At 39.6% G+C, this 17,166-nt stretch overlaps 1 protein-coding gene across 1 annotated transcript in view; it reads left to right on the top strand.

The window, feature by feature from the left end:
• Positions 1 to 4,577: 4,577 nt before the first annotated feature.
• itga10 (integrin, alpha 10) overlaps positions 4,578 to 17,166 on the top strand; it is a 29,525-nt gene continuing 16,936 nt past the window's right edge. The window contains exons 1-7 of the mRNA XM_078252848.1: positions 4,578 to 5,433; positions 13,303 to 13,414; positions 13,595 to 13,704; positions 13,786 to 13,874; positions 15,438 to 15,552; positions 15,659 to 15,786; positions 16,458 to 16,606. Of these exons, the coding sequence (XP_078108974.1) occupies positions 5,382 to 5,433; positions 13,303 to 13,414; positions 13,595 to 13,704; positions 13,786 to 13,874; positions 15,438 to 15,552; positions 15,659 to 15,786; positions 16,458 to 16,606 (755 nt within the window). The 5' untranslated portion in view covers positions 4,578 to 5,381. The remainder of the gene's footprint in view (positions 5,434 to 13,302; positions 13,415 to 13,594; positions 13,705 to 13,785; positions 13,875 to 15,437; positions 15,553 to 15,658; positions 15,787 to 16,457; positions 16,607 to 17,166) is intronic.

The following is a 17,166-nucleotide window of genomic DNA, read 5'->3' on the forward strand; positions in this document are numbered from 1 at the left end:
CAGCTAGCCAACCGTTGACTTGCAGATGGCTACTACCGGAAACCGAACATTTCAGTCATTTTGGTTTTTATTTAATTCCTTGCAGGAAAAATGTTGTAAATGTGAGCTCACTGAACGGAGGATAATCTTATTGGTGCATTATCAGTTGGGAAAAAAATCGACAGCAGGTGGGTTTAAAGTAACAAAAACATGACTTAGTATGATGGAAAGGAGATCATTTGTATTAAAAGTTGAAAGAACCAACGTTAAATCAAAGATGGTGCAGAATTTCGTCCTCGCTCACCGACTGGACTGGAGTGCTGCTGAATGGTAGGCTACTGCTGCCACTAATGGAAGGTGAAATGCTACTAGTGCTGGGTCATAGGCACATAGAGGATACATTTTTGTATTACATTTAAGTCACTGGTTCCCATTACATGGAAGGTATTGAAAAAATATGAACTTTTCATAAACATATATCTATAAAAAATAGGAGAAACACTAAAATCCCATATGAAGAGGTGTGTCCACTGTGATACATTTTTGTATTAAATTTGAGTCAACGGTACAAATTACATGAACGTTTTTGAGAACAAAACATGGATATTCCATAAAAAATATTAGTAGAAAATAGAAAAGCACTAACACTTCAGTGTAAGGCACACACTGCGTTACAAGAATGGTTATTGATTCTCTGATATTGTGTTATTCCAGATCAGTGCTACACAACGGCTACAATGGTGAGCTTCCAGACCCATCATCTCTTGACACTAAAGCTGCCTATATGCTGGCTTTAAACCAGACTCTGCTCCACTTATCTGCACCAGGGATATCTCACCTGATAAACCACTTGTGGAGTCCATCTTTGGGAAAGTACAGGCTGGCGCCCTCTCGTATCAGCATCCACCTCCTACATCAGATGGTGTCATCACCCATGAGGATGCCTCCACATTCCCAAAAGTGCTACTAGAGGGCTACCAGTTAAAGCCAACAGAGAGGACATATGTGCCAACAAACCAAGAACAGTTGCATCTGACATCACTGTCTGTGACTTTGTCACAGTTGCACTAGATTGAAGAAGCAACAAGATGCAGAAGTGCAGCACCTGACTTGCATTCACTAAGGAAGGAGAGGGTGACGGCTTCAACTATTAGGGAGGTAAGCAATGTTAGAGGGCCAAGCACAGCAAAAAACCTGGCAGAGGGGATCATCTGAGGGACATGCCAAACAGCACTCATGAAGAGAGGATTGGATCTGGAGACATGTGCATTACAGGACTCACTGCAACTCAGAAAACCTGAACTTCAGAAAATGTGGACTAGTGATTCATCCTGATGCTCAGGCTGTACACTCCAGGCCTGTGCAAAATTCTGAATTTCAGAATTGGCCTCCATTCAATTCATGAATTGGAATTTGAATTGAATTGACTCCGCCCCACAGGAAGTTGAATTTGAATTTGAATGACAGGAAGTTGAATTAAATTCATGGCGATTTAAAGAAATTCCACACAGTCACACAACAGAAAGAATGTGTTGAATCCCACATACATTCAGTGTTAGGAAGGTTACTTTGGAAATGTAATTGCTTACTGTTATAAGTTACCCATTATAAATGTGGTTTGGATTACTTTATTTTAATTACTTTATCAATGCAAAGCAATTTCCTTTTAATTTGATTAGTAACTAATTGAATTACACATTTTACCTCAGTAATACAACTAAATACAATTACATTAATTTTGTAATTTAATAACATAATTTCATTACACGCAACTTTTCACTCCTCAACCCTGCATACATTTTGTTCCAAAATATAGATCACTCTTTAAGAGAACAAATATTTATTTAATTTAATTCCACAATTGACAAGAATTGTTTTCTTGATATACAATAAGTAATAAGTAAAAAGTGTGCTTGCATGCTTTTAAACACATATGATAACCAGTGTTGGGGGTAACTCCTAAGTAATGCCATAATATAATCACATTTGGCTGTAACTGAGTAATGTAACACATTAATGTTACTGTTACTGTTTGTTGTTGTGTGTACTGTAGTGTACTGTGTGTTGTGAGTTGAAGGTGTGTTTAAGCCCTTTATGAGCTATATGCCAGGCTCTTGCTGTGTTGCGCTACAGTAATGTAATGAGTAGAGTAATGAGTTACTATCCATAGAGAATAACAAGTAAGGTAATGCATTATGTTTGATGTTTTTTTAAAGTGAATAATGTGTATTACACGTTCTTGAGTAGTGACCCCAACACTGATGATATCAAATATCAGTAGCATAATACCATCAAGAGATGGTTTTCAAAATAAAAGACTGTCTGTCTGTTAACTTACTTGTAGATGCCCTTTGGAATTTGAAGTAGCCTTGATGGAGCCACAGACTGGAGCACTGCAGTGTTTGCATATGGCTCTGTGGTTTCCAGGTGTTCTTGTTGGAATTGATTTTTCAAAATGAACTAGTACAGATGACCTTTTAGGCCTGCTATTATTTTCCATGTTGCTGTTATTACAGGTGTCAAATCTATAAACGTTTGTAATCTGAAGTTGTAAGGGACTTCTGAAACTTAAAAGTCCTGTGTTGACCATCAAATTGTGTAGAAAAGAAGCTTTCAAACAAATGTCTACCTCAAATTGTTTGTTTGTTTTGGCAGTCATTCTCAATTCATTTCTGAATTGTGCACAAGCCTGGTACGCTCAGCGGAAGTTGTCAAGCAACCTGAGATTTCACCGGAAATACAAGACACTGCTGTGCATAGAGCATATTGTCACAGTTGTAATACTAGTGGTGGAAAGTCATTAAGTACATTTACTCAAGTATTATATTCAAGTACAATTTTGAAGTACTTTTACTTTAGTATTTCCATTTTATGCTACTTTATACTTCTACTCCACTACATTGCAGAGTAAAATATTGTACTTTTTACTCACTACACACACTACTTTGCAGATCCAGATTATTAATACATAATATAACCAACAAATAAATACTGGTGTATTATTTTGGATAAAGATTAGGGCATCTTTTAAAAAAGCAATGCATCATATAATCGCATGCATTCGGCATAATTGTGCCACTGTGGACATGTGGAGGAGTAACTGTAGAGGCCTGAGAGTGGCGCCCAAGAGCTTTACAGGAAAATTCAGGACAGATGGGTCCATGTATTACAGTAAGTGCAATTCATTATCCATGTGTAACATTATCCACATTGACATTATTTCATTATTTGATTTCTGTTTAACTCCCTCTAGGTGTGGTCAAGGTAACCGCTTACTGCACAGCACTTCATGCTCTTATACTCATTTACACATATTCGCATGTCCACAACAGTTTCAGTGCTCATTGTTATTGATCTTCCAAGTGTCTGTGTTTTGATGATGAAGGCCATAAAATTTGATTCACAACATTTTCATACTCATCAAACCAGTGTGTCTGTAGATGGGGGCATTGTCATCCTGGAAGAGACACCCATCAGGATAGAAATGTTTCATCATAAGATACAGGTGATCAAAATACAAGTACATTTTTAGCTCAAACTGTTATAAGAGTTTTTTTTTACTGTAAAATCTATCTTGTAGCCTACATCTGAAATAATTTGGCTAACCTGAATCTTGATAGCCTTGTCAGTATCAGGGCTCTAGCGTCTTCATCATTCCCTTAATAATCAGATTCATCAACCTTTTTCACAGCACACATTTTGACTTGTTATAGCAGGAAAAGTACAGGTGGAACTAATAAGATTAAATGTAATTAATCATTTCCAGCATTTAATGTGACACAATGCAGCATTTAATTATGTGCCAGTAAAATGCCCCATACAACAGAGCCACTGTAGGGGTCAAACATTCAGACATGTACCATTCACCTTTATCTGAATTTGAATAATTTCAAATTAAAAGGCTGATATAACGTTCTGGAAACCTTTATAAATAGTTAAGATGTAATTAATTACTTCATTAATGATTAATAAATCAAATGAATAATTGACTAATGCTATATTTGTAAGGCATTAAAAAGAACAACTTTTGGGTTGCCAGGTTGTGAAACGTCCTCTTCCAGCGTGACACATGCTTTATCTTTTTAGCTATAGCTCCTCAAATTCATCAGGAACACCCCTCCCCAACCACTTATTTTCTAGAAAAGGACATCTGATCTAGAATCAGACTTGATGGATTGTTGTAAAAACCTTTTATTGATTATATATTAACAATATAAAAACATGTATAACTGCACGTGACTAACTAAACTAAAGCTTAGTGAGAACTGAAAACATGGTAACATTGGATTTTCCACAACCTGGCAACCCAAAAGTTGATCTTATCAATAACCGATCTAAATGATGTATTAACCAATAATAAAGCCAACAATTATAGCATATAAACCCGTTATAAAGGTACTTTGTTTTTAGTTATTTTCCACAAAGTTGGAGATCTTATGTGTGAATGGCAGCTCAAAGAAAGAAATAAGTAAGTCAGAGGTGAACTGAAATATTTGACAGAGAGAAATCGTCAGAGCATGTTTTAAAAAGAAAGAGAGGGAGAGAGAAATGTGGGTTTGAGGTTTGTCAATGTGAACCAGTTACTCAGAGAGGACTCTGGTGGGAGGGAGGGGAGCTCTGAGGATAAATGCGCTCTTTCATTTCAAAGTGAAAGAAATCCGTTACTAGAGGCACATAGCCTATTGACATCGACAGAAACTCCCGGCAAACAACCGATTTGCTGTTAATGGGAGAAAATCAGCAGAGATAATCATGGATAACAAGTTATCTGAGAAACCTCACCTCAAACTTTTGGCTTGATGAGCGAAGTTTCTGTCTACAGGAGAGCTTGATTTTCAAAGACGCGCTCCGGAGTAAGGAAGGATAAAGCGCGGTGCTGGGAAGACTGTTTGGGAAGGTGTTACACATTAGTAATGGTTTAATCAGTCTGAACTGCGGCCTCTTGTTGGATGGGACAGGTGTAAGATTTTCACGCCCAAAACATGGGTCACTGAGGTGTCAATTAAGTTTTTTTCTCTTTATCCTAAAGAGCTTTTCGTACACTTATAATATAAGTTTCTCCTGTGGTGCCAAATATTCCTATAGGGACTTTAGGAAACGCAAAAATCACGGACAGGAATTTTCGTGTAGAGTAGGTTTCTTTTATTTTCATCTTTATTAAACAACTCGAGACTGCTTTTGTAAACGAGCCCGCACACGCACAGCAGACATGCCACTGCAGCACCGTTTGACCGGATTTTACGCATCTCTTGGGGAAAGAGAGAACTGAAAAAGCGCGTGTGTGTTTATGTGTTTGTGGTGGACACCGATGCACTGCATTTCCAACAGCTCAGGGGACACCACTTTGTAAACAGGGAACAAAAAGAGAAAAATAGAGACTCTTCTTTCATTCGATTTTATAAATGGAGCTGCGTAATTACCTGTTGTGCCTGGACTTCATCCTCCTTCTTAAAGGTAAGAACCACTTTATAGTCATTTTTTAAAAGTCATAATTTGGTTTAGAAGTCCCAAGTTTTAACACGTGTTGTTTTTTAAATAAGATGAAAGTAGGCTACTTAAGGATAACGGGAGTCTGAACATGGGCGGGGTGGGGGGGGGGGGTGTCACTGCTCTTAAAGCTAACTTGTGAACTTTGGAGAACTAAAGTCGACCTCTTGTCCATGATTGATGCCTCTTCACTTCCCAGTTGCTCTCCAGCACTGTCTCTCTAGGTGATATGGTCATTGACCTCTACAACTTTTGCACTTTAACAGACAACATGTGTGAATGATTGTGTCACACGTGCCTCCCTGAGTCCCAAATAGTTTTATTCTGTGTGACTGACTATGAAGACATTCCTAACATGAGTGTGTGCAGGAGAGGAGAGAAGCAGACATATTAAAACATATGGCCACACTGCATTTGCCAAACAGATAAAAGGTATAGGAAGTTGTGCATGAGTCCAACAAAGTAATGCTCAAAGTCTGATCCTTGTGTAAATCTATCATGTTATGTCAGTAGTGAGGAAGTATTTCATTCTTGCTGGAGGCCTCCAACTAACAGAAGATGTTTGGAGCGATCACAGATATTTGCATGTATCCTCTGCCAAAAGGTTACTGGTTCATCTCCTCTTACAGCTGACACCTTCTGACCCTGGCAGCTGTGTAACTTGACCCCACCCACCATATCAGCCATATCCATAACTTAGACTTGATGTCTAAAGTTCCCCTAATAAGGCATCTATGCCATGTGTGTTTTCTCCATGGAGCATGAACATCAGCTCCCTTCATGTACTCATGTCCGTTGTGGCAGAGCAGCCTCACACACCTCATTGAACCATTCCTGCTCACCAGCAAGAAAAAGACCATTGTTGTCTACCAAGTGTTTATGCAGCTGATAAGCAGAGGTTTAACTGCATGGTTTAATCATATGCAGCCGTGATGCAAAATGATATCAATAAGCTGGGGTATTATGTTATGCAAGGTATGTTAAGTTTTTACCTGCTCTAAATCTCACACACACACACACACACACACACACACACACACGCTGACGTTAATGAATAGATTGTGCCAAATTGTTACATGTAGACGGAAGAATAATTATCCACCCAGCCAGTTTTCATGCTATGCTTCTCATCCAGAAGCTGAGGAATGAACGAGGACCACAAACGTATACACATACACACACACACACACACACACACTTACACGCACGCACGCATGCACGCACGCATGCACACACACACACACACACACACACACACACACACACACACACCTTTTTACACATGCCAGCAGCCAAATGTTGCCTGTGGTTAAGTTTTACACAATGCACTCTATTATCAGTTTAAATCACGCATGTACAAAAAAAAATCGTTTCCTTTTTTTTCCTGTGCAATCTTTCATTTAATTTGTACTGTAGCTTATGTGATCTTAGCTTAAGTGTTCCTGCATGTGTGTGAGTTTGTTAGCTTGTGCATGTGTCATACAGGAGCATGTAGGTGAGTGAGTGTGTGTAATGTTAATGGTTTCAGCAGAGCTCCCCTGATGTGGACAGCAGGCATCCCATGCCTGTTACACTCTGTTATGCTTTACTGAGATGCCAAACACAGGTGTGCTTGCGAGTGTGTGTTAGTCATTCATAAATTGTTGCTATTATTCTCCCAGCTATCTTCTTATATTTTTTTTTTACTCTCCCATTATTTGCTGACTTTCATTACTACTCCCCCTCTTCTTCCACCCACATTCCCCAGGAGAGGGTGACAAAGATGAGAACAGAACACGAAAGAGATAATGGAGAGAAAATCTGTTAAAAGAGGGTGAGAAGAGGTAAAGGAGGGGGATGCATGGGAAACATTATGAGTCTGTTAAACAAAGATGATAGAAACAGACAGTCAAGCATTTCACAGAGGTGCTTTGAGTCAGGGATATAAATTAAAGACACAGAGAAACAGACAAGGAGAAAGGGAAACTTAAATATGTTCAGTCCAATTAAAACAACATACATCTATAGGGGCTTTCCGACCAGAGGGATTTTTGCAGTTCTTAGAACTAAATGTTCCTAGAACACTTTTTTTGTCATGTTCCGACAGGAAAAATGTGGGGATTTTTAAGTTCCTCTGGCTTCAGTAGCGTACTTTTTTAGCTCCTACTTCAGAGCAGGGTCTTTTCCCTTTTCCCTTTTTCTAGGTGTACTTGATTGGTCAAACTTATAAGTCACGCCCACTGCCAACTCAGAAACTTGCAGACAGAGCAACAATGGGACATTTTTAACAATTTTCACCATCTTATTCATCATTAAATTCACTTCTGACAACGTTTTAGGCGAGAAATTAACTGTTTAGATTTCGAATATAGGCAGTCTTGCGAAAATTGATGCCGAAATGACAATTTGCTTCAAAGTTTTCGGAGTTCAGAAGCTCCATCAAGTGAGGCGACAGCCCGGCAAGCGCCTTCCGCGGCTTCTAGCTCGTCGCTTGGCCAGTCATGCTCAGACACCTCGCGGTAAGCTGGAGGTCTCTCAGACCGCTCTCGTAAATAAGAGGCTTTTATTTCGCCGTTGACGGTTCGTTTGTTTAAATATCACAACACATGTCCATCATAAGATTAACGGGAACCTGTGGTTAACTGTCTTTTCGGAGTTAAACTCTAAGCGTGTCCTGCGGCTCACCGGCAAAGACCGTTGCAGTGCTTGCGTCACTCCCTTACCCCTCCTACCAGTCCCATATGGCCACTTGGCCAGTGGGAATACAAACGGAAAAAAAGATTTTGGGGGAGAGTAGTTCTTAGAACTGCTTAGAAGTGTACTTTTCCTCTAAAAAGTACAAGTACTATCCGGTTGGAAAGCACCTAATGTCTCTGCATATGGCTATACGTGCTAGCATATCTCTATAGTTTTCAAAACATTGTAGTGTCAAGTTCAGTTTCTGTGCACACACATGTATACATAGCCTACTGCACAATCACAGCCATACACATCCAGCAGCAGTAGCGCCCAGAGCTGAACGTGTGGTTGAGAGAATCTGGACCCAGTTTGGCTTGATAAATGTTTGCCGTCAGTTGTCATGGCGATGGGTGGTCAGACAGGCTGTGGTACAGTGTCATATATAAACCCCAATGAAAATGGAGCCACAGGAGGGAGGACAGGACAGGGAAAACAGGGAACGATGGTACAGTTCTGTTGGTTGGGAAGGGAGGGGGCCTTGTGGTAGAGTTACAGTGTGTGTGTGTGTGTGTGTGTGTGTGTGTGTGTGTGTGTGTGTGTGTGTGTGTGTGTGTGTGTGTGTGTGTGTGTGTGTGTGTGTGTGTGTTAGGAGAGAGGGTAAAAGAAAAGAGCAATTTATGGTTTATGAGAGAATGAGTGAAATAGGAGGATGACAGAGAAAATCAGTAGCAGCGGGTTGTTATCGGAGCCCTGGTTTGTTGTGGAAAGCAATTTGGAATCGGAGAGGGTGGGTGATGTTGCCACAAGAAGAGACAGAAACATTTTACTACACTGTATAAAAGCGGTGGTGGGAGAGAAAATGAGAGAATAACTCGTTGCAACAAAACTGGATAGAAAGATTTGTATTCATTCTTGCCATGAAAACAGAAGATTTAGTATTAAGGAATGACTCTGTCCTTGCCTACGCATATTCCCATAGGTGAAGTGTATTAAACATCTGTGTAGAATCAGATAGCCTAGAGATGGAGAAATCTCATCAAAGGCACCAGAGGTTTGGACGTTGAAATATTGGAAGCTCACTCAGATCTGCAAGATAAGCAGAAACAAGACGTCTACAGCTGCACTAGCAGCTCTGTGAGGCTCTACTTACATAGGCACAGTGGTGCTTTGAGTTAAATGCTAATGTTGGCATGCTAACTTGCGCACAATGACAGTCCTAACATGTTGATGTTAAGCAGGTACAAGATTTACTATGTTCACCATCTCAGTTTAGCATGCTCTGCAAATTAACACTAAAGTACTTCTGAGGATGTCGTTTTGATTGCAGGTGTTTGGTCATTAACCAACAAATAACCCAATTTTGACCTGATCATGGCGCTAAGATAGCAAACAGATGACTAAAGTTATCACAATCTTATGGAAATCCATCAAATATAAGTTGAGGTATTTCAGTCTGGACCAAACTGGTGGACCCATCTGCTAGCATGACTATAAAAAAATATATATTTGTAGCTGTCCACTGAGTAAATCTGGGTACAAGGAAAATAAGAAACTTGGCTGAAAATGCAATGACATTACAATGAAAAACATCTGTATAGAAGAGAAATGAAAGTGCAGGTAGAAAGAACATCAGTATGCGAGAAAGGAAGCAGCAGAGATGGAAGAGAAACAGTGAACATATCTAGTTTCTCCTTCAAAACCAAGTGGAATCACCCTCTGGTTGACTGGTCCAAGGTAAGTATCTGTGTGTGTCTGTGTGTATTTGTGGGGAAGTATCTGTATACAAGTGTGTGAGTAGCTGGTGTATAATCACAGCAGCAGTGTTCTGGTCTTTTTCCCCATCTGGACTACTTTTCTCCAGTGGAATCACTGAGTAGTACATTAGAAGAGTTATTAGAGATGCCCCCGGATGCTGCTTAATTACATTACATAATTTATTTAAAAAATCCCCTTTTACAAAACACAGCCAACACACCCTGCTTTTGATGGCTACAAATAACATTTAGTAGATGCATAAGTGGGACAAGTTAAATACCAACTGTCAAGAGTAGCATAGTGTTTCTAAGACTGAAATAAAAAAAATACAACCTAATGCTGCTCTTTAATTTAGGTGGAATTGTATATCTGAAGGAAATAGCAAGGAGAGTTTATTTCCTGTCACACTTTGCTGAAACAGGAAATAAATGTGGATTCATTGTTATCAGTCTGTACAGTATACTGTGCATTTTTATAGGCTACATTTAATACAAAGTTTAATCCAAGTGTGAACCAAACAAAGAGCCTACTTGGTATGAACCTGACATTTCCTCTAGTGCCACCATGACGTTGATATTTGTGGTTTTGAGATAAATGTCTCAATAACTATTGGATGGATTGCCATGACATTTTGTGCACACATTCATGTCCACCTCAGGATGAATTGCAGTAACTTTTGTAATCCCCTGACTTCATCTAGTGTCATCATCTTTGGTTAATGACATTCCCATCGGCCTTAGCTGTCCTTTGTGTTTAGTACAAATGTGAGCATGCTAACCATTAAACTAAGATGGTATACTTGCTAAACATCAGCATGTTAGTATTGTCATTGTGAGCATGGTAGCATGCTTAGCATTTACCTCAAAGCACCGCTAACGCCTCACAGAGCCGTTAGCATGGCTGTAGACTCTACTCTTTAATTTTCATTAAAAGTAAATGTTTTATTTGGTCAAAACCTTAATGAAAAAAAAAACAACAGTTGTGTATCTAGTATTTATGGTTGTTTGCGTTTCTTTTAAAAGATGTCATGACTTATTGATGGACTTTAGGGTAGAAACCAGAGACAACCTCAGACCTGATGTAGGCAAGGTAACTGACAACTGGAGAAGACTTGTGCGACTTGTTTAATTTTAATTACTAACATTTTCCGGAAAACTTTAAATTCCTGGATCCACAACTCATAATAAATCAATTTACTAATGTGAAGAGCTGCAATGCGGCTAACAAAATTCCTAATCTTATTTATTATGAATTCTATATAAAAATCTATTCTATGAAATCTGTTTCATTTGTTCATTCAGTTTCACTTTAATTAACAAAGCAGGAAACATTTAGTCTATGTAGGTCTGTATTAATCTACCTTTATGTATTTTTTTCTGATGTTGGAAAACCATATTTAGACTTTCCCCTTCAGACTGTGAACAAACAAGATGTGTGTCTTTCATTTTGCCAGTTGCAACATGTTTTCATGCTTCAGTTTACACCTAAATGTTCACAACGTGAATGTGAACTGTGACTACCATCTTGTTGCTCTCTGTCTTCTCTGTCTCCCTCACCTCTCTCTCTCTCTCTTGTATGAAGGGCAGGCTTGTGTGTCACAACAGGGGGCTTACTATACTCCATCGTTTTTCTAACCCACACCCTTCCCTGCCTTGCCTCTTCTCTCCCCTCTCCTCTTCCTCTTTCCCCTCAAACTGAACTCCCTTTTTCCTCAAAGGTTGCCTTTGGTCACTATGTTTATCCATCGTTTTCAGTTCCCCTTCTCGTTGAAATAATAATCTGACTCTGCACTGTAGATGTACGGTTGTTTACACACAGTTTTTAGCAGGTATTATAACGCCTTAAAGAAAAAGTTTAGCATATTGGGAAATGCGAAGAGTTAGATGTGAAGCTTGATATACTATGCTCATATTTTACAATAAATATGAAGTTACTAAAAAGTAGACCAGCACTAAGACGGTGATTCGTGTTTTTTACACTTTTGTTTTGGTACATATTAAACAAACGAGATATAACGTGTTAATTTGCGATGCTTCAGATGTGCTGGTAGGCAGATTTCGTTACCTTTGGACAGAGCAAGGCTATGGAGCTAAATCAGGGCCAAATGTTTTGTTAATTTGAAAAAAATATATAGTAACACAATTTCCTGAAGGCAACATGACTGAGGAGAGTCTTCTGCCTTTGTTAGGCTGTCACTCATAATTCCACGCCCCTCTGAGTTGAAGCCACGCCCCCTACGCAAAATCTGGGCCAAAAGTCTGAAACTGAAAAAAACTGATCTGAACGTGTAAAAAAACTGATCTGAAACTGTAAAAAACTGATCTGAAACTGTAAAAAAAGATTTGAAGGCGTAAAAAAAATAAGTTTTGAATCTGAAAACATGAAATGTGGAACTGAAAACAAATATAAAAGTGAGAAATGAAAATTAATAATTTATTCAAAATAATTCCAGAATTTAATCTAAATTTTATTCAAACTGAAAGAAAAATTGGTACACTTATATTTAGTTTGAATACATGGTTTTATTTTTCAAGTTTTAGACCAAAACTTAAATTTTCAATTTCAAGCTTTAGTTTTTCAACTATATATATTTTTTTCAAATTAACAAAACATTTGGCCCTGATTTAGCTCCATACAAGGCTAGCTGTTTCCCCCTGTTTCCATTCTTTATGCTAAGCTAAGATAGCAAACTTTTGGCTGTAGCTTTATATTTAACAGACAGATATGAGAGAGGTATCGATCCTCTCATCTAACTCTCGGCCAAAAGTGATCATTCAGTTTTCCCCTTTTGTGGTCAGTTTACCTTGTGTATAGACTGATAAATGCACTTGCACTTTTGACATTTTACACTTTGACCTTTTGAAATTGCTGCTATTAATCCTTGTGTATGTCTTTTGTCATACTTGTGCTTTTGGATAGTTTTTTTGCCTTGAATTGCCCCTTGAGAGAAAAATAAGGATTTTGAATTTAATTATTTCCCTTTAAGTTGCTTAAAGGTTGGAAAAATCATCTTATTCCACATTGTCTGTCAGTACCACATCTATATTCAGTGTGAGCTTGTTCCAGCTCTTCATTTAAGCTATATTATGTTTACACTGAGTGAAATATTCAAACCTAGGACTGCATGCTATTTTATGACTTCACCATCTCATTAAAAGAAAATATTGTAGATGTCTTATGACTCATTTTATATACATTTTCTCAAAATTCAGCCTGTTATATTTGGCATCTTTGGAAACTTTGGGATCTTCACTAGAATTTAACATACAGTTCTATGGGACTGAACAAAGTTTGGCTGTGCAGCATGAGTTTGTGATGACTGACTCACCTGTTTTTGGGGTTTGGAGGTTAAGGGAATGACTATTTAAAAAAAAGTGTTGTCTTTACGTTTGTGTAATAAATCTTTTCTGTTATGTCTTTCAGGATTGTGTCAGTGTTTCAATATAGATGTAAAGAATCCGCGAATCTTCACTGGTCCAGAGGATGCTCTGTTTGGCTTCTCTGTTTTACAACATGAAGCAAAGGGAGAGAAATCGTAAGTGTGTGTGTGTGTGTGTGTGTGTGTGTGTGTGTGTGTGTGTGTGTGTGTGTGTGTGTGTGTGTGTGTGTGTGTGTTGAAAGAGAAACAAATAATTAAACTGTCCTAATTCTTACACAAAGAGGATGTGCAATGATGTTTTGATGATAAATGACTGACTGTTTCATTCTGTTGAAGGATGCTGGTCGGTGCTCCCTGGGACGGCCCGCCCAACAACAGGAAAGGAGATGTGTACAAATGTCTCATAGGAGAGGAGAAGTACTCAAACTGCAGCAAAGTGAACCTAGGTGACAGAAACAAATATCATTTACAAATCAACTCTCCCTGATGTGTTACCCAGATGCTACAATAAACTCTATCTCTCTCAGGTGAGATTGCTCTCCGGAACGTTTCTAAAAACCTGAGAAATTCTCACCTGGGAATGACGCTCACTCCAGACTCACCTGATGGCTTCCTGGTATGTAGTTTCAACACTGAGAGACAATATATTTTGCTACGTGGCATTTGAGTCGTGTGTGGGAGCCTAAAGGGATGTGGTGAGACCAGGTTGTGTTTGTTTGAAAGAATTTTTAATGAATCATCTCCGTTGGTGTGTTTTTATTTGATTTTTGATGTGACTATGTGCGGTTCACTGATCCACCACTCTGAATACCTTTTTGGAGATTTATATGCACACTTACAAAGTAAAACACATAGGCTGAACTCAGACCATGCTTTCAATGCATAGGCATAATACTGTAATTACTGTTCTTGTGCAAGTTGTGAGGCTATGCCTGCCTCCCTCTGGCTGATCTCTGTATTATTTTTGCGATATTGTAGGAGGTACAAAAGTTTTCGTTCTCAAATCAAAGTAAAATCTCAGAGCAAGTCCTCATTTTTGTGACTTAAGTCTAACTCAAGTCTGAGTGTCACATCTCAAGTCTTCAACTCTGACACACAACTCGCTGTTGCTCTCCAATTTCTCCAGTTTTGAGACCTGGTTTGCAGAGGAACACACTTGTGCCTTGGCCAGCAAGCAGAAGTGTATGTGTTTTGTATGTGTGTTTGTATGTGAGTTACTGTGTGTGTGTGTGTGTGTGTGTGTGTGTGTGTGTGTGTGTGTGTGTGCGTGCGTGCGTGCGTGCGTGCGTGCGTGCGTGCGTGCGTGCATGTTTTGGTGTCTGCCAGGTTTTTACTGCATGCTCCGGGTGTGGAGTCGTGTACAGTTCACAAACGCCATCCAGCTTAGCCCATTTAATGTGTGTGTTTATCTAAACCCCAGTGGTCAGGTCTATAACAGGATCGGAATGCGTCTCCGGCCCTTTGTTAATGACAGACCTACCAAAAGCCATAGCACCTCTCTCGCTTTTCTCCGTCCTCTCCCTCCTTCTTTTCTCTCATCCCTCTCTTCATCCCTTTTTCTCTGCCTGTCTGTGTGCCTGAGGAGAAACCCGTCTATAATGACAGGGCGAGCAAAACCAGGATCTTTCTCTTTCTCCCCCCATTTCACTCACTTTTCTGTCTTTCTCTTTTGTCTCTCTGCTGAATGCACAAGTTTCTCTTTTATCTCCTCTTTCTGCACTTTCCCCCTTATTCCTCCCTCTTGGTATGAACTAAATTAAATAAACGGCATGCTTTGAAGACAGAAATATTTTTATATGATGCCCCCAACCCACATTCACTCCCCTACATTTAGCACAATCAGATTTAAATTGCTCTTGTGTTCCAGCTCTGTTAAACCACTCATGACAGCAGTGACTGCCAACATGTCAACAATAGTCTCTCTCTCTGCCTCTCCCTCAATTTTCTGTCCCACCAAACCACACTATTGTAGTTTTTCCATGACTTATTCCCTCTCATGACTTGTTTTCTTTTTGTTCCGCGTCGGCCCTCATTTGGGCTTTTGTTCTTTGTTTATTCAGTCACCCGACCACATTTGTATTCAAACCCTTTGATAACGACGTTAGCGTTGTTTTCATTGACTGTAGATGCTCCTAAAATTTCTTCACCTGTAAGACAGATGCTGATGTGTGTTTGGCAGGCATGTGCCCCTCTGTGGTCTCAAGAGTGTGGTACGTCTATGTTCAGCACTGGCATCTGTGCCTCTGTCAGCGATGACCTAGAACCAAGAGGGACCATTGCTCCAACAGCACAAAGTAAACACACACACACACACACACACACACACACACACACACACACACATTGAGAGGCCTGCTTTAGCCAACCAAATATTTCTTTTTTAACATACACATGTGACAGGGTGCTCCACATACATGGACATTGTGATCGTGCTGGATGGCTCCAACAGTATCTACCCCTGGTACGAGGTCCAGAACTTCCTCAGCAACATCCTCAGCAAGTTCCACATCAGCTTGGACCAGATGCAGGTAACAGTGCAAGTCAATGTGTATTTGCACTGCCTACAAATATTATTTACATTAGTAATGGAAACTTGTGGGTTTGAATTTGAGTGAGTCTCCCACTTAAATCTCTGGAACCCCTTAGCTGTTGCCCAGAAGAGTAAGACAAGCTAGTCCCTTGAGTGAAAACATGCACAGAGTGACACATGCAAAGATCCAGTTTGGCAAATAAAGACCAGAATGAATTGCTTTAGTAATGTAAAGGGAAGTGAGCCGAGCTAGCTTGAGGTTTAGGAGGAATGGAAGTCTGAGGGGGGGATCTGGGGATGTGATTCTGAGCTAAATAACAAGAGGAGTGAGAGGGGGTTTGGGTTTTGAAAAGGGAGGGTAAGGGGTAGCAGGCAATGTGAGGTGAAGAGGAAATACCTCTGGTTTTTGAATGAAATCAAAAATTCCCCAAGTTCACTGTTTGCTTTAACAACAGGATTGGTACTTAAAGAGATAGTTCACCCCAGAAACAAGAGTCTCAGATGTTGCTTTCCACAACCATATGTGCCATGAACCATGAACATGTGGCATTGTTGAAATACTTGTGTGTTTTTGTGTGTTTTTGTGTGTTTGTGTGTGTGTGTGTGTGTGTGTGTGTGTGTGTGTGTGTGTGTGTGTGTGTGTGTGTGTGTGTGTGGGCTCACGTTCAGGTTGGTATACTGCAGTATGGTGAAGTAGCAGTCCACGAGTGGTCTCTGAAGGACTACCAGACCACACAGGAGGTGGTGGAGGCCGCCAAGAACATCAGCAGACAGGAGGGACGAGAGACGCGCACTGCATACGCCATCCACACAGCCTGGTAGGCCTGTCATTCACTGTTACTTCACTGTTACTTCACTTCTACTGGCTGATGTTATTTGTACTGAAACATACTGTAGATTTGGCTAGCTAACTTGAAACTGTCTGGCTGTTTTTCCTCTCTCAATATATCACTGCATAATATTTAGTTATAATGACAATCAGGTCTATTTGTTCTAGTCTGTTCTTTCACATAATATGCTCCAGTGTGATCCCATCAGACTGCTTTTGATTAACAGCAAGATGTCATACAAGGATTAGATTAAACATTGGGTATATAAAGCTGCTCCAATTAATATTTAGATTTTACCAATAGATGAAATTACTTCACAGTGGCAAACTCTCAACTCTTCAGCATCTTTCAGCTCATTGTTTTGGTTTGATGTCCTGCTACTTTACTGTTTTGGTTCACTCTCACTACTCTCATCAAACACGTTAACAGCCGGAGCAGGCAGCTGTTATCAGCAAAAAAACCTGACGAACCCATTACACACTACTTGCCCAGCATCAGTGAGCTCACAGACAAAGTTAGTGACAAGCTGGTCAACGTAGTGGAGTATT

The sequence above is a fragment of the Sander vitreus genome, chromosome 6 (assembly GCF_031162955.1).
Source record: "Sander vitreus isolate 19-12246 chromosome 6, sanVit1, whole genome shotgun sequence".
NCBI classification, from domain to species: domain Eukaryota; kingdom Metazoa; phylum Chordata; class Actinopteri; order Perciformes; family Percidae; genus Sander; species Sander vitreus.